The sequence below is a fragment of the Abramis brama genome, assembly GCF_963993115.1.
Source record: "Abramis brama genome assembly, chromosome: 20".
Classification (NCBI taxonomy): domain Eukaryota; kingdom Metazoa; phylum Chordata; class Actinopteri; order Cypriniformes; family Leuciscidae; genus Abramis; species Abramis brama.
This window is the reverse complement of record NC_139982.1, coordinates 22,881,756-22,895,923: the sequence shown is the minus strand read 5'-3', so window position 1 is coordinate 22,895,923 and position 14,168 is coordinate 22,881,756. Positions and strand designations below refer to the sequence as shown.

Genomic DNA, 14,168 nt, shown 5'->3' with positions numbered 1-14,168 from the left:
ATCAAACGCGAGGATTCTACTGTAATAACAACAGAGCAACTTCCCTTTCAACGAAATTCAAATGTGTGTGCATTCCCTTTAAATGAACATACCACTTCGAGCGGAGGTAAGACACCTGCCGTAAATTCTGACTAACTGCGATAGTTTTCTCTCACAGTGACTAGATCAAGTAAAATAGTTATTAAACTAATCTAATATTGCCAACAGTGGTGATTGAAAACAATTAATGAGGGTTTAGTTTTATTTGTGTTGATATTTTATTTGTTTTGGTGCGCGCAAACCCCCCTCCCCGTGACAAGTGGTAGCGCCCAGCCCATCTGTTCTTCTCCTGTGAAATGCGGATTGAAACAGATTGTACAACTCTACGGGTCGCAATGGCTGCTGCACCGCAAGGACAACAAGTTTTACTGTTCAGTTAAACAAGTTCTATGTGAGGAACACGCTGGGCGGATTCGTCTAAGCCACTCTTTTTAATGTGAGACATTCGTAGGATAACAGAAAGATGTCCCAGGGATGTATAACTTCTGTGGAGGAGATCCAGTCTTGGTGGGAAGTCCCCGCCATAGCGCACTTCTGCTCTCTCTTCAGGACGGCGTTCAGTTTACCAGACTTTGAAATCGAGGTAAATTACCATACCTGTATGAATTAACTAAAGAAAGCCAAACTCAAGTTGGCCATGTTCCCCAGCAGTCTCACTTTAACCATTCACGTTATAAGTTAGTTAATGGGAAGTCAACGCAAGTCTCTGATAGTGACGTTGATAGAATAAAGTCAGTTATTTAGTTTGGTTTATATAATAACATAACTAAACCATCACTGGACGCGTTGATTGATTAACGTTACTCCAATACAAGCTTTAAAATTCTTGTTTTTTCAGTGGTTAGTAGTGTTTTGTCTTTGTTTATAAACCGAGTTATTGGTTGGGTTATAGTAAGGTTAGACTTTGTTCTGCCTTTTTTAAGTTAAACCAATTGCTAATATAAACGCTGCGTTATTTCTGTTAATATCCGGGATCGATTTTAGCGTTAAGTCGTGCGTTGGTTTAAGTTTAAAGTCTCTTGTTCATTCTCGTAAGACCGGTTTTCATTCTCGATATAAGTGGCGTCGAATAGGTTTACACAAACTTTCCAGTGACTTGATTAGCTCGTTCACCTGGGCTTGTTTCGTTTCATATTATAAACTCAAGTTCATGATTGTTGGGTTACAAGTTTATTGTTGGATCACAGGCTGCCTTCGACTTGGCCATTGTTTCCTACTGTCTGTCTGTTTTGTTTGTTATTGATTCAGTCTATTAACAATGATGCTGCAAAATTAGTCTCGCGTTGATCTACCGATGTGAATGTAACCCAGAAACATTTAAATAGAGTAGTTGAGTCACCCCCATTTTTTATCACCTCCTTTAACTTGCATTTGGAAACAGCATAGATCGTGTGTATTTGTCACAGGCAGGCATCAGTCCTTCTCGACCCCCACATGTGTGAAACGTGCTGGCCACTGGCTTTGTTATTGCATGAGGGGTTTGATCTGCTGATCACCGCGTGCTGCTTCCCAGAAAAGTTACAACTGGCGTGATCAAATAGGAATTTCATACTAGAGAGATCGACCGATATTGCCTTTTTATGACAGATTATTATGCAGAAACTACTTTAAATTGTATCATTAGTTTTATTTGACTCAAAATGACTAAATCAACAATTAAACCCTATGTTATAGTTTTCATTATAATATTAATAATAATCATGCTGCTGTTGTTGTTAATCCTAAAGACAATTTTATGCAGATTTGTTTTTATTGTGATCTGAACAGATTTCTCGCTTGAGAATGAATGGCTATTTAAAAAGTGTCAGTATCAATTCAATTGAAAAGTGTGAATGTAAAATATCTGCCAAACCGATTATCGGTCTCTAATTGGTAACTTGGGTGATTTTTGTTTGTTTTGTTTTGGTCATGTTTGATTTTTTGCAACACTATTGCAAACTGAGCTTCCTGCATATGTTGACTGTGTGTAGTTTGGTGATCGCAGATTACAGGCAGCGTGTGTCAATGCAGTGTTAAAGGATTTACATTCAGAGGGTGGGAGTCTGTGTCAGAATCAAGTCATTGACCGTTTCACGATTCCTCCTCGCATCCTAATTGCATTCAGTGTAGGTGTCCAAGGTCATTCAACACAAAAGCTCTCAGTCCCACTTCAGTATCCTGGTAACTTTGCAGCCGCGCGTGAATGGGACTGTGAATAATCCAATCGGTTGCTTTAATCTAGTGATTGAGACGTTTTTTAAGTCATCGTCACATTGCGCCATTCTTCTATTATTATCTTTGCCTTAAGCTCAATTGTCCTAATGCTTATTAGTGTTGAAGTGGCTGTTGAACACGGTAAAGAGTCTCTTGTCTTTACATTGCCGTAGGAGAAAATAGTAGGACATTTTAGTTGAACATACTTTGACATTGTAAATAATTTAAGAACTTTGCTATTTTATATCCAGTTCAATTCAATTCAGGTACAACTTGTGCAAAAATGATGAAATGAGCTTTTGTTTTTTCTTGCATACAGTTGGCGTATTTGGATTTCTGTCAAACTTCATCTCATTTGCGTGAGCCATTCAAAACAAGTTGTTGGGAATTTCATCCAGCAACTCGCTCAAAGACGATCCTTGATGTGGTGTTGCAGTGGCTTAGCTGATGTTTTCTTGTACCTCACCTGTTCATTTTCAGCCCTTGTGAGCATGAGGCACAGGGCTGTGTCTAAAAAAAGCAGGTGGATAGTTCGGTAAATAGAACACAAATCCGTTTGTAAGAGGATACAATGTCTTTTGCGTGGGAGAAAGCCTACTTTATAAGGTGGCCGTATGGCTGTTTGTTTTAAATGACTTTGCACGTTGACATTCTAGTACACCTGATTTTTGTCACGAAGACCTTAACAATCTCACCTGTTGAGTAGTCAGATTTTCATTCATTTAATAAACAGTGATATAACTTGAACAAAAGTATTTTATTTTATAATAAACATTGGGATTGGCAAAAATCTGGCCAAGAATCTTGTTTAGTCAAATATTTTAATGTTATTTTGCCTTAAGACTGAAAACCACTGAAAGATTGAATTTGTTCACGATTGTCACACTCAGAGCACAAGCTTTGTGTGTCGAACACAGTGGATATTACAAAGGCAATGATCCAGTATGAAGTATAAGGTGTTGGCCAGCTCCTTTTCTTCTCAGGATCCGTTCCGGGGGCCGACAATGGAGATTCTTCTTGGCATGCTGACAAAACGGCTCCTTGCACATTGTTCCTTGGTTACATTTCACAGTCGCGCTCCGTATCTCTGCCCTAGATGAGAGAAGGGCTCGGCAGGAAGAGGCCTTATTCGCTTGGGCTCTCTCCTTGCTCTTTGTCTGTGTGAAGCACGCTTGATTTCCTGGCAGTGTGGCTGTGAAACGAGCCCTGAAATCCCACCGCCTCCAAGAGCCGAGAGAGACAGAGTCCTTCAGGACGTCCCCCCTCACCCCTCATACACAAACACAGCCAGAGGACCGAGCCTGCTGACTCCACACAGAGTTGGTGTTTTGTTGCTTGTCTGTTTTCATATGTCTTCATTATCAATTTGGTGGTGTCTGGAGAGTGGGTGGAGATTGAGAATTGATCTGTGGGCGTTTGGTCCAAGCGTTTGCCGCAGCAGAAGATGAGAGTGGGACTTAATTTAGTTTATGAATCGATTATGTTTGGTGGGCAAAGTCAGCAATGTTGGGCATCTGGAGAAAGACGAGCTCATTACTAATTGCTCAAACTTCATCTATTGTAGAGAACTGACCATCACTCACTCACACTTTTTAATTGTGTAATAATTGACCCTGGTAGGCAACATTTGATCCTTTTGGTAAATCTGCAGCCATTTCTCCTAAATCACATGCCAATTTGTGTACTTGTTCTTAATGTTCACACTACTGTTCAAAAGTTTTGGGTCGGAAAGATTTTTTTAGCGTTTTGAAAGTCTCTCAAATAGGCTGAATTTATTTCAAAATACAGTAAAAACAGTAATATTGTTTTATTCATTTAAAATGACTGTTTTCTATTTAAATATATTTTATAATTTAACCTATTCTTGTGATGGCAAAGCTGAATTTTCTTTCAGCAGCCATTCCTCTAGTCTACAGTCACATTATCCTACATTTTATTTTAGGATTCTTTGATAGAAAATTCAAAACAACAGAATTTATTTGAAAGAAATCTTTTGAAACATTATAAACATAACTTTTGATCAATTTAATGTTTCCTTGCGGAAGTAGCCTATTAATTTCTTTAAATAACTATCTTACTGACATACTTTTGTTTGAAGAGAATGAAATTAAGTTGCTACTGAGTGGTCATATTTTGAGAAATAACGTAATAATTAAGAGAAATTGTCACTTTGTGAGAGATAAAGGCTCAACCACGAGAATTGTTTATATCACATTGTGTGTGATAAAGCCACTCAGTGAAATATAAAGTTGCAGTTATGAGAAAGTCTCATTGTGTGATTGTCAATTTTTTTTTATTCTGAAGTGGAAATGGTTTCCATAAATGTCTGTTATTCATTATATTGATTGTTTTTGTGAAGATTTGCAAAGATTCCATTTTTACAGTTTGAAGCAGTCATCTTTGACTTGACTCTTCTTTTGATCCTCCTGCGACCAGACTCCTTTCACACAGGTTTACTAGTTGTTTCTCCATTTCTTTTGTAATGAGAATCAGTGACTGAACGAGTTTATAATTCAGACTACTGATGCACCCCTAATTAACGCTTGTCTCTGTCGGAGATCACAGAGGCTATTGTGCAAGAGCTCATTAAGCCTTTGTCAAGCTCTGACGTAGCACATCCATCCACATGTTCCCTGACAGCTGTTTGTCTCATCCATGATCTTACATGACAGAATTTTCCCAGTGGATTATCTTGGACTCCTCCCTTTCATCTTCTTTATCACACCTTCATCCTTGGGTACAAGTGCCCCCTTATGCTCTTTCCTCCACCCAACTTGGGGTTGTGTGTTCTGCCGGTGTTGAATAGAGCCTCTTTCACGTTCCTCCTCACCCACTGTTGCTCCATCATTGGCCCTGGCATGAGCATGACTAAATCACAGATGGTGGCTTTCTTTGCCTCTCCCCCCGGAGAGCTGAGATGATCGTAACTGGGTGCTTGGTTTCTTTAGGGCCTTGCGCTGCTTGATTGTAAAGGGAGATTTAATCTCAATGGGGCCTGGTGGAGCGGGAGCTGGCGACAAGCTCTTGTTTTGAAAAACAGATGGATTAAGATGAGGAAAATGGATTTGTGTCAGGAGGATCTGTAGTGCTCTCTCGTTTTGCTCCAACACCGGGTGCCGATTGTGAAGGGTGGCCGTGAGCGTGTATGCGCGTGCATGTGCGTATCTGTGAAGCCTGTGTTGAATTAGCAGCTTTGATGTGCGAGGGGCTCACCCTTGGTAGAGCTCCTGTGGTTTTGAGGAGGAGGAAGTGAGCTCTGACTGTGGGATTTGCACCATCAATAACTGATGGGTCAGCAGGCCTTGTTTCAGACCCCAGATGTTGCAGCTTGAAAAGAACCGCTCTCGCCCACCTTCATTTTAGAGATTTTAACTTTGTTGACTAGCTCCAGTCAACCAGATGAGAAAATACATTCACATATTCTCAACATTATTGCTTTTCTTTAATTACTATAGCGTGGCAAGGCCATAATGTTTGTGACATGATCTCTCTAAGCATTCAAATCATGTGATCAGCGACAACTCATCATACACTACCGTTCAAATGTTTGGGGTCTTTTTTTTCTTCTTTTATTCAGCAAGAATGCATTAAATTGATAGTCTTTTAAGACTTTTTTTAATGTTACCAAATATTTAAATTTCAAATAAATGCTGTTCTTTTTAACTTTCTATTCATCAAAGTATTCTGAAAGAAAAATGTAGTTAAAAAATATTAGCAGCAAAATAGAAAACACCTAATCCACATCCATCTATCCATCCATTCTCCAAACCGCTTTGTCCTTTTTTAGAGTCACAGGGATGCTGGAGCCAATCCCAGTGTCTCGGGCCACAGGTGGAGGAACAAACTGGACAGTTGGCCAGTCCATCATAGCCAAATCAGCATATCAGAATGATTTCTGAAGGATCATGTGACACTATGATGCAGAAAATTCAGCTTTGGCATCACAGGAATAAATTACATTTTAAAATGATTAAAATAGAAAACAAGTTATTTTCTAAATTGGAGTGTTACGACCCTTCATGGTTTTAAAAGCCTAGGAAGGTAGAAGGGGAACATTATGTCACCCATCAACAATATTTACCATTAGAACACTGGAAAGTGAGTGAAACCAAGAAGCAGTAGAGCGTTTGAACACATTTATTATGTGCAACTGGTCAAAAGATATCTATATATAAACATATATATATATAGATAGATAGATAGATAGATAGATAGATAGATATAGATAAATAAAGAAACAATTAAAGTTGTTTACAATCAAAGGTAAATCAAACAAACCAACAAATTATATTATTATCCCAGACTTGGGAAAGGAAAAGGGAATAACTGGACAGTGCCAACTCAAAGAAAAGAATAAAACAAAAGAATCTTTCTATACCATTTTAAACTAACCTAACTAATACAAAAGAAAAGTCCAAGACGTCGTATACTTCCCTACTCTAACTATCAAATAAAAAAAACAACAAATGGCACATGCCCCCTTAACCTGGTATATTTAAACAGAAAATAAACCTAAGTGCAATGTACGTCACGTGACATCTTACCTGTCCCTCTTCCTTTATCATTCCCAAAACACAGCGTTACCGCTCTCAAACATTTAGATAAAAAGAATAGGACGGCAACACAACAAGATCTCACATGACCAAATTCAAACACATTAACAGAGCTTGATAAATTCTGAAAGATTGAAAACAAGCAAAACCAAATCAAGCTTAACAAAGAAAAAAATACCGAGCACACAAAGTCAAGTTCACAAACAAAAAGGCCGCCGCCGTCTAGTGCGTTCGTGACTCCTCCTTTTATAGTTCCCGGACTTCCGGTAGCCATATGACTGGATCTCACTTGCAGACGTCAGCACGCCAAAACCCTCCTCTCAGATGGTTGACAGCCAATCAGGCGACCGATCAGCACATCGCCTGCGAGAGAGAAAGTAAAAAACACGGACAGCGGCAAAAACAATACAAAAGAAACTAAAAACACCAAAGTCGCACAACTTGGTGTCACATAATATCGTAACATGGAGTAATTACTGTTTTTACTGTATTTTTGATCAAATAAACGCAGCATTGGTGAGCTAGAGAGACTTATGTCATCATTTTCCAAAATATGCAATTCTAGACCGCTTTATCAAATGTCTCAGATTTCAGTGGAAGAAAATGCTGTCCCAGTGTAGGAGAGGTGTAAAGCATGGATGTACAATATTTCGTATCATATTGATGACTGGCCAGTAATAGACAACTTAAATAGACAACTTTTTAGAGTGCAATGTGTTATCAATTTATAGTTTGAAAGGCTACGTGTTCAGATGTAGGCTATAAAAAAAAAAGCTTATTTAGCTACTGCATAGCAACCACCCAGCATCAAGACGTCAAGTTTTGCATTAACTTTGCATTATTCGTGTGATATGACCAGTGAATCCATCATATGTACACAACACATCTGGTACTTCCCAAGTCTGTCTTAACCACCGTATCCATCCACATTGTGATCACTGACCCCCCTCCCCCACCTCTGATTGACAGGTGAGGGCAGAAGTAAATGTATCAGATGGTTCCACATGGGGTACGGGTGAAGGGGTTTGTACTCTGTGGTGTTTGTTTCAGGCAGCTCTATTGTTGTAGCGCCCCATGGCTCCCAGTGTCTGTCTCCAGTTTGAGGCTGCCGCTCCACACACGCCGTTGCTTGTTTGTGTTTTGTCTGGGATGAAATCGAGGCCCCCATTGTGATCCTAGTTTGTCGGGTTAGTGTTAACCCGCTTAGAGTGTGACTGTCAGGTGTTCCTCTGAGCGACGTGCTGTTTTTTGCTCATGGCAGCATGATGCAAGAACCTGCTGGGAGCTCGTAAGTGCATGATGGGAAATCTGATGTTTAGTGTGTCATCTGGGATTGCAGCTCTCTCCCCGCAGACAGTTGAGTTGGTGGGGGTGGCAGCGATAGGGGCTCCAGTGGGAATGTCACTCCGCAGGATAGAGTTGGATGGTGGGGGAGGCTGTGTGCATGAGACGTGAGGGACCCCCAGCCTACAGCGGAGGTGGCGGAGAGTGTGTACGTGTAAAGCGTGTGTGTGTTTTGGAGGGGTGTGCTGGGGGGTGTCAATGTGCTTTGATAGGCGAGTTTGTGACAATGGCCCAGCTAGACCCACTCAGCTGCTCTTGGGAACAGTTGTTTGGAGAGAAGCCATGGTTGTCTTGTCTGTTATGCTTATAGTAATGTTTCCTGGTTGCTCCCGATGTTAAAAATAGATAATGTCAGTTTGCTCTGACCTCTTGTTCAGACCAACTCACCCTGAACTCTGAAATTGGTCTTTCTTTTTTCTTTATAAACAATCGAGCATGTTATATTGAGCATTAGCCTACTACTACATGCTTTGCTTAAAACTAGTTAGGAAATGCAGCTTAATTAATACCTATTTTGGATACATTTGGGTCTAAAAGTCTCAAGTCGCACTTAAATTCAGACTCGACTTGGAAGCATAAGCATCGACATGACTTTGAAGTTTCAAATTAGTTGAAATTAGCTCAAATTATGTGTTTAGGTTTACAAGGAGAACTATTTTATCTGAATATTGTGGCACTGTTTAGATAAAGCCTTTGAGTCTTTTCTGTAGTCTCTAATGAAAACAAATCTTCTATTCAGTGGTATTTACAGAAGGAAAAATAATTTTTAATGTTGTTTTTCAAATGAATTCCCCATCCCTTGATTGTTAAATATTCATTTTAAAAGTGATGTAAGAAATTGGTCTTCTGATTTAAGTTAAACTATTTATTTTAGAGAAATATACCTTAATGATCAAAGAAATGCCTCAACTTTTATTATAGGATGATATTGTATATATTGTTTATACGTTTGAGGCAGTTTCTTTATCATTATGGTTTTGCATTAGCTTTACCGCCAAGGCATTGTATTATAGCGAGTTTAACCTGTTGACCTTTGTTTACCAGGAATACTTTCATAACCAGAAAGTATTGCTGTGCAACATTCTCTCAAACTCACGTTTAAGTAATGAGAAGTTATTTTTGCAATGGTATTTGTCACTGATGGTAAAAGCAGCAAGTTTGAGGTTGTGCAAGCATTTGTTTGGTTAACAAACACAACAGTGTGCTCTTTATTTAATGATATTTTGATAAGACTTTTTGGTGCTGTATTATGTGTCATTATGTATGTGGTAAGGCACGCAGCCCTAATGCTTAGTTTTGTTGGCAAACTAGTCTTGTTAATGGTCATAAGCACATTACTGCACCTGGTGGTGTTGGACAATATCCTGTTCAAGATATTGGCAAAAAGACCACCAAGTGGTGGCCATGAGAATGGGGAGGCTGTTGTTAGGGGAGTTAATGATCCCCATTCAGTTGCCTGTGCAGTGATCCCAAACCCTAGATGTGTCTGGCCGCCCATCCATGGCCACCTGTTGCACCTGGCCCTGACATTGAGATGGGTGGCCGTTGTATAACCTTCCCTGCTCTTGACCCTTTCCAAAATTGTACTGACTGGTGGGTACTGGTAGTGATATGACCAAACTATTATTGGAATTAAATGGAATTAAAAAAAAAAAAAAATATATATATATATATATATATATATATATATATATAATTCATTGCTTCACCCCCAAAATAAACGAACACACAATGCAAAAGGGGATGTCTCTTTATCATAGCAGAAGTGAAGCAAAATAAAGCTTCACGAAAAATAAGGAAGAACAAAGATTATACAGTACACAATATATAAGCAAGAGTTTGTTGTTAGTTGGCAGCAACAGAAGAGGTCTGAATGCCTTGAAAGAATAGGTGGTAACAAGGCTGTTTTTCCACTGGTGTCTTCAAGAGAATTACTTTATGCATGGTTAAGTTCTTGGGAAGAGAGTAACAATACCTTATCTGGATTGTATCTCTCCACTTTACGTTATCATCAACTGCCAGGCCAGTGCTGCTCTGCGGAATCTGAAGCACCGCAAACACTTTATAAGAAAGTCTCAGTTATTGGAAGATCCACAATTCGGTTGGTAAACTTTCTCTTCATAATGTTGCCGTGCTGTTATGTAGGTTGAAAGTGTGGCATCAGGAGATACAGTTCAGGGAGTGGAGAGAACGTTATACAGATAGATGAACATTCACTGTCTGTCTGTTACTCCCTTAACTAACAAGAGCTGTTAATTGCTTGTATGCATCTGTAGAGAGTTTCTGGTGTGCACCAGGGACTGATACAGAGGGTGGCTCAGTTTTGCCAAAGCTCTGTCTTGGCAGATACACAACTTTATCAGTGACATTCAGTGAATTAGCTCTGAGACTGATAAAATATATAGCCTAACGTTTTAATTTAGTCAGCAACCTTATGGCATGTGGAGGGATAATCACAGAAGCTCGCACCTCTGCTCACACGAATGGTTTGTCGGATCTGTGCACTAGCACTGGTTAAAATGTGTGTGTGACCATGAGGAATGATTACTCCAAAATGTACATCCATAAACAAGTTAGAGGAACTTTGTTTAAATTATATACATACACCTTATTTAGCTAATGTCACATACCACTGATTGTCCCGTGCCATAGGTTGCCCTGATATTACCGTTTGTTTTCAGTAGTGTCACTTTTAAAACTAAATGTCATGTGACCTACAACGTCAGCCACATTGAATAATTATTTGGTAAACTATTAAAGGTTATTAAAGGTAAAAAAATGTAATTATCATAATTTAGCCTACTCCTTTATATTGTTCCAAACATGTCTGACTTTTTCTTCGGTGGTACACAAAAGAAGATATTTAGAAAAATGTATTTGTAGCCTGTTTTTTTCTGTCCATATAATGAAAGTCAATAGGGCCAGTTTTGGACAAAAACAGTCAAACCATTCTTTAAAGTTTCATACAGGGTGAGCAAATGATAGAATTTTCATTGTTGGGTGAACTATCACTGTAACCTTGGACTTGACTGAAAATGTTACTCCTAATGACTCATCTAATACTATCACTGTTTTTTGCCAAACTGTGCTGTGCAATTACCATACCTGTTTTGTTAGTTGGTTAAGACAGAAGATTGAGGTCTGATATCTTCAGGGAGCTGTTAAAGGAGACTTTGTGGTGGAAAGGACACGCACAACATTAATTTCCCTTCTCTGCCATCTGAGCCACTGAATGGAACTTCAAAAGCGAAGTGGGGTTGTGTTAATCCCCCGTAGCCGGCCTCAGGTTTGAAGTGTGATCAAAGTCGATGCTGCACTGATAGATGTGCCCACTCTGGTCCTCTAACTGTCAAGGGACCAGGAAGTTTTGTGGGTGTAACAGAGGTTCTGAGGGACGTGTGGAAGGCCAAAGTGGTACATCACTTGAAGGCAATCCTGTATGTTCCTGGCAGAACCAAACACTCAGTGTGAGTGAGTTGTGAAGAGAATGGATGAAGACATGTTACCAAATTTTTCCAGGTGATAACCCTTTTTGTTACGGTGGATCCATTTCCCCTCTGGACTTCCTGCCCAAACAGTCTCCTTCAATAAGGAGTTTCACAGACACTTTAGACTCTTTATTGAGTACCTGGAGGGGATAATCAATAGCTTTTAAATTGCTTCAACAATCAACCCAAAAAAGCCTAATGAATTCAGCATGTTAAGCAACACCACCGCCATTTTTTTCCCCAAGAGAACAATCTAAGGACAGTGTTTTTTTGTTTGTTTTTTTTTCACCTTAAGCACAAGCATGTCTCATCCTGTTTTTCAAGCTCTCATTCTGTTTTTTCTCTTGCTGCTGACACTGGGCTCCTGGTTTCCTCTCTACAGCCAGGAGGTGTGTGAGCTGACCCTCCATGACCCCATTCTCTCCACCATTTCTCTTGAGAGAAACGGCAATCTGCAGCTTGAGTGAATCTCACGATGAATGGATGGGCTGCCTCTCTCGCCCTTGAGTTAATTTTGTTGTGTCACTCCGCTCTGAAAGGATAAAGGGGGAGGATATTTTATACAGGAGCTGAAAAGTGCTCCCTGTTGCCTGAGGGACTGAGTGGCTCGCTGTGTCCTCGTGAAAGAAAGCAACCGCAGTCGCTAAGCTCCTTGAGATGGACCGGTGATGGAGCACTGTCCATTTACATTTCTCAAGCTCCCCCTCCCTCTTTCTTAGTGACATTGGGCATCCTGAAGAGAGAGCAGTGCATGCTGGGTCAGGTTGTGCTGGGTCAGCCTAGCCCTAGCTGTGGCTGTGGGCTCATGCTGTCGCTTAGTTCCTTTCAGTAGGCTGGAGTTTGCAGTCCCACTTACTTCCGCTTCATAAACCCTCAATAGCTGCAACACAATGAAAGAAGACAGGGGTCAAGGTTAAATCTCAGTTCCATCTTGTTCCTAGAAGCTTTATCAACAACCAGGAGAATGTTTTGGTGTGTTTTTAGTGCAAGACTAAGGACTTTACCATCTTTATACTTTACCATAAAGATGACCAGACTTTACCAGGACTTTATATCCAACTTATATCCAATAGGTTTTTAAAGTCCGTTGGTTACCAACCATGTTTATGTACTCTTGTAGTATTCCACTGTTAATTCTTCTTGACAGTGACTTATTGCTTCCCGTATTGGTTTTACCTGATGTTTTCATAGCCTGTTCAGATGTCTAATTTGCTTTGAATTGTCATTAAGCTGACACTTTCACCCAGAGCAACTTGCAGTACACCTATAGGGAAAATACCTCTAGAGCTGAGCAATATGGGGTGATTTTGTTTTGCCCAAAGTCATGATGGTAATAGCTCATGGATTGCCCCTCGAAGGGATTAAGTCTACAGTGGTGCTGAGATCTTTCATGACTAGGCTACGCCTTCAGATGTTATGATGTAATACATCAGTTTGCTTCATATTGACAAAGTCATTCAAATTGTGACATTCTTAGTACTCAACATTCAGCACATCACAAAGTATGTTTACTTGGACTTAAAAAGTTTGACTTTGCTTGGACCAAAGCAATAAATAATTTTTTTAAAATTGAGATGGATGGATGATGAATGATAAATTGCTTTAGTTCAACTAAAATAAAAGGTTGTCACAATTTGAACGTCTTCATAAATTTGGGTCCGTTAACACTATAGTTCACTTCAGTTTAGTACACGTTGATGTGTTACAATCGGCCTCTGTGGTGTGTGCTTTCTCTAAAAGACGGTTCATGCACAAGGATCATTTAATGCTTTTAAATATTTAATTATGCTTTGTGTTATGCATGTTTGGACAGACAGATGAGGACTGTAGCTCATGTATCCAAAACCTGCTGTAGCTTGATTATAAATGCACATGGAAATGTCACTACTCTACATGTTGATTAACCAATCAGAATTAACCTTAGGCTAAATGTCATTAACATATCTCTTTGTTTTCTCACCTGTATGAGGATTGAAATTGTTTGTACAGGATTGGGAACATTTATCCAAGTCCAGAGGTGTTAGAAAGTGCGTTGTAGTGGTATGATATTATAGTGTAAATAAAAGATCAAATTAAGTTGACACCACATTCACTCAACAGTTCAGTGCACACTGGGTGTTTTTAAAATGTCGCTCTTGCAAACAAAGGAAGTTCATCAGGTTGGTTCCTGAACTGAACATGGTTGAGTGACATTGCTCTACAGGCAGTTCCTTAAAACAACAATTAGTCTTACTCTGGTTTCAGTTGTAATGCCTAATGACAACCTAAGAAGGTGGTCAAACAGGATCTGTTATTGCATCACTTACTTTTAGCTTTAGTACCCCTTAAGAGTTTTGTAACATGAGGCTACACTGTTTTGCTGAAAATGTCAAACTACTATATGAAATTCATAAATCTATGTTACTACTGTGAGTACCCCACGTTATGTGGTGTTAGTAAGCCACAACATTTTCTCATCAGCGAAAGAGTGGTATAAAAATGTAAAGCTAGGCTGTTTAGGCCAATATCGTTTAATAAGTTTGTAAAAGCAGCTGCTAGTTAAACTCAACCC

General features: G+C 39.5%; 1 protein-coding gene and 1 long non-coding RNA gene across 3 annotated transcripts in view; one reads left to right on the top strand and one right to left on the bottom strand.

Moving 5' to 3' along the window:
• Positions 1 to 339: 339 nt before the first annotated feature.
• Positions 340 to 14,168, top strand: part of cecr2 (CECR2 histone acetyl-lysine reader) — a 31,693-nt gene continuing 17,864 nt past the window's right edge. For both annotated transcript variants that reach the window (XM_084095386.1, XM_084095385.1), the window contains exon 1: positions 340 to 622. In XM_084095386.1, the coding sequence (XP_083951512.1) occupies positions 503 to 622 (120 nt within the window). In that variant the 5' untranslated portion in view covers positions 340 to 502. The remainder of the gene's footprint in view (positions 623 to 14,168) is intronic.
• On the bottom strand, positions 9,849 to 14,079 carry LOC311071170. The gene is made up of 3 exons (XR_014603780.1): positions 13,578 to 14,079; positions 11,907 to 12,497; positions 9,849 to 11,757 (listed from the first exon to the last, which is right to left on the bottom strand). It is a non-coding gene; the product is annotated as an uncharacterized lncRNA (long non-coding RNA).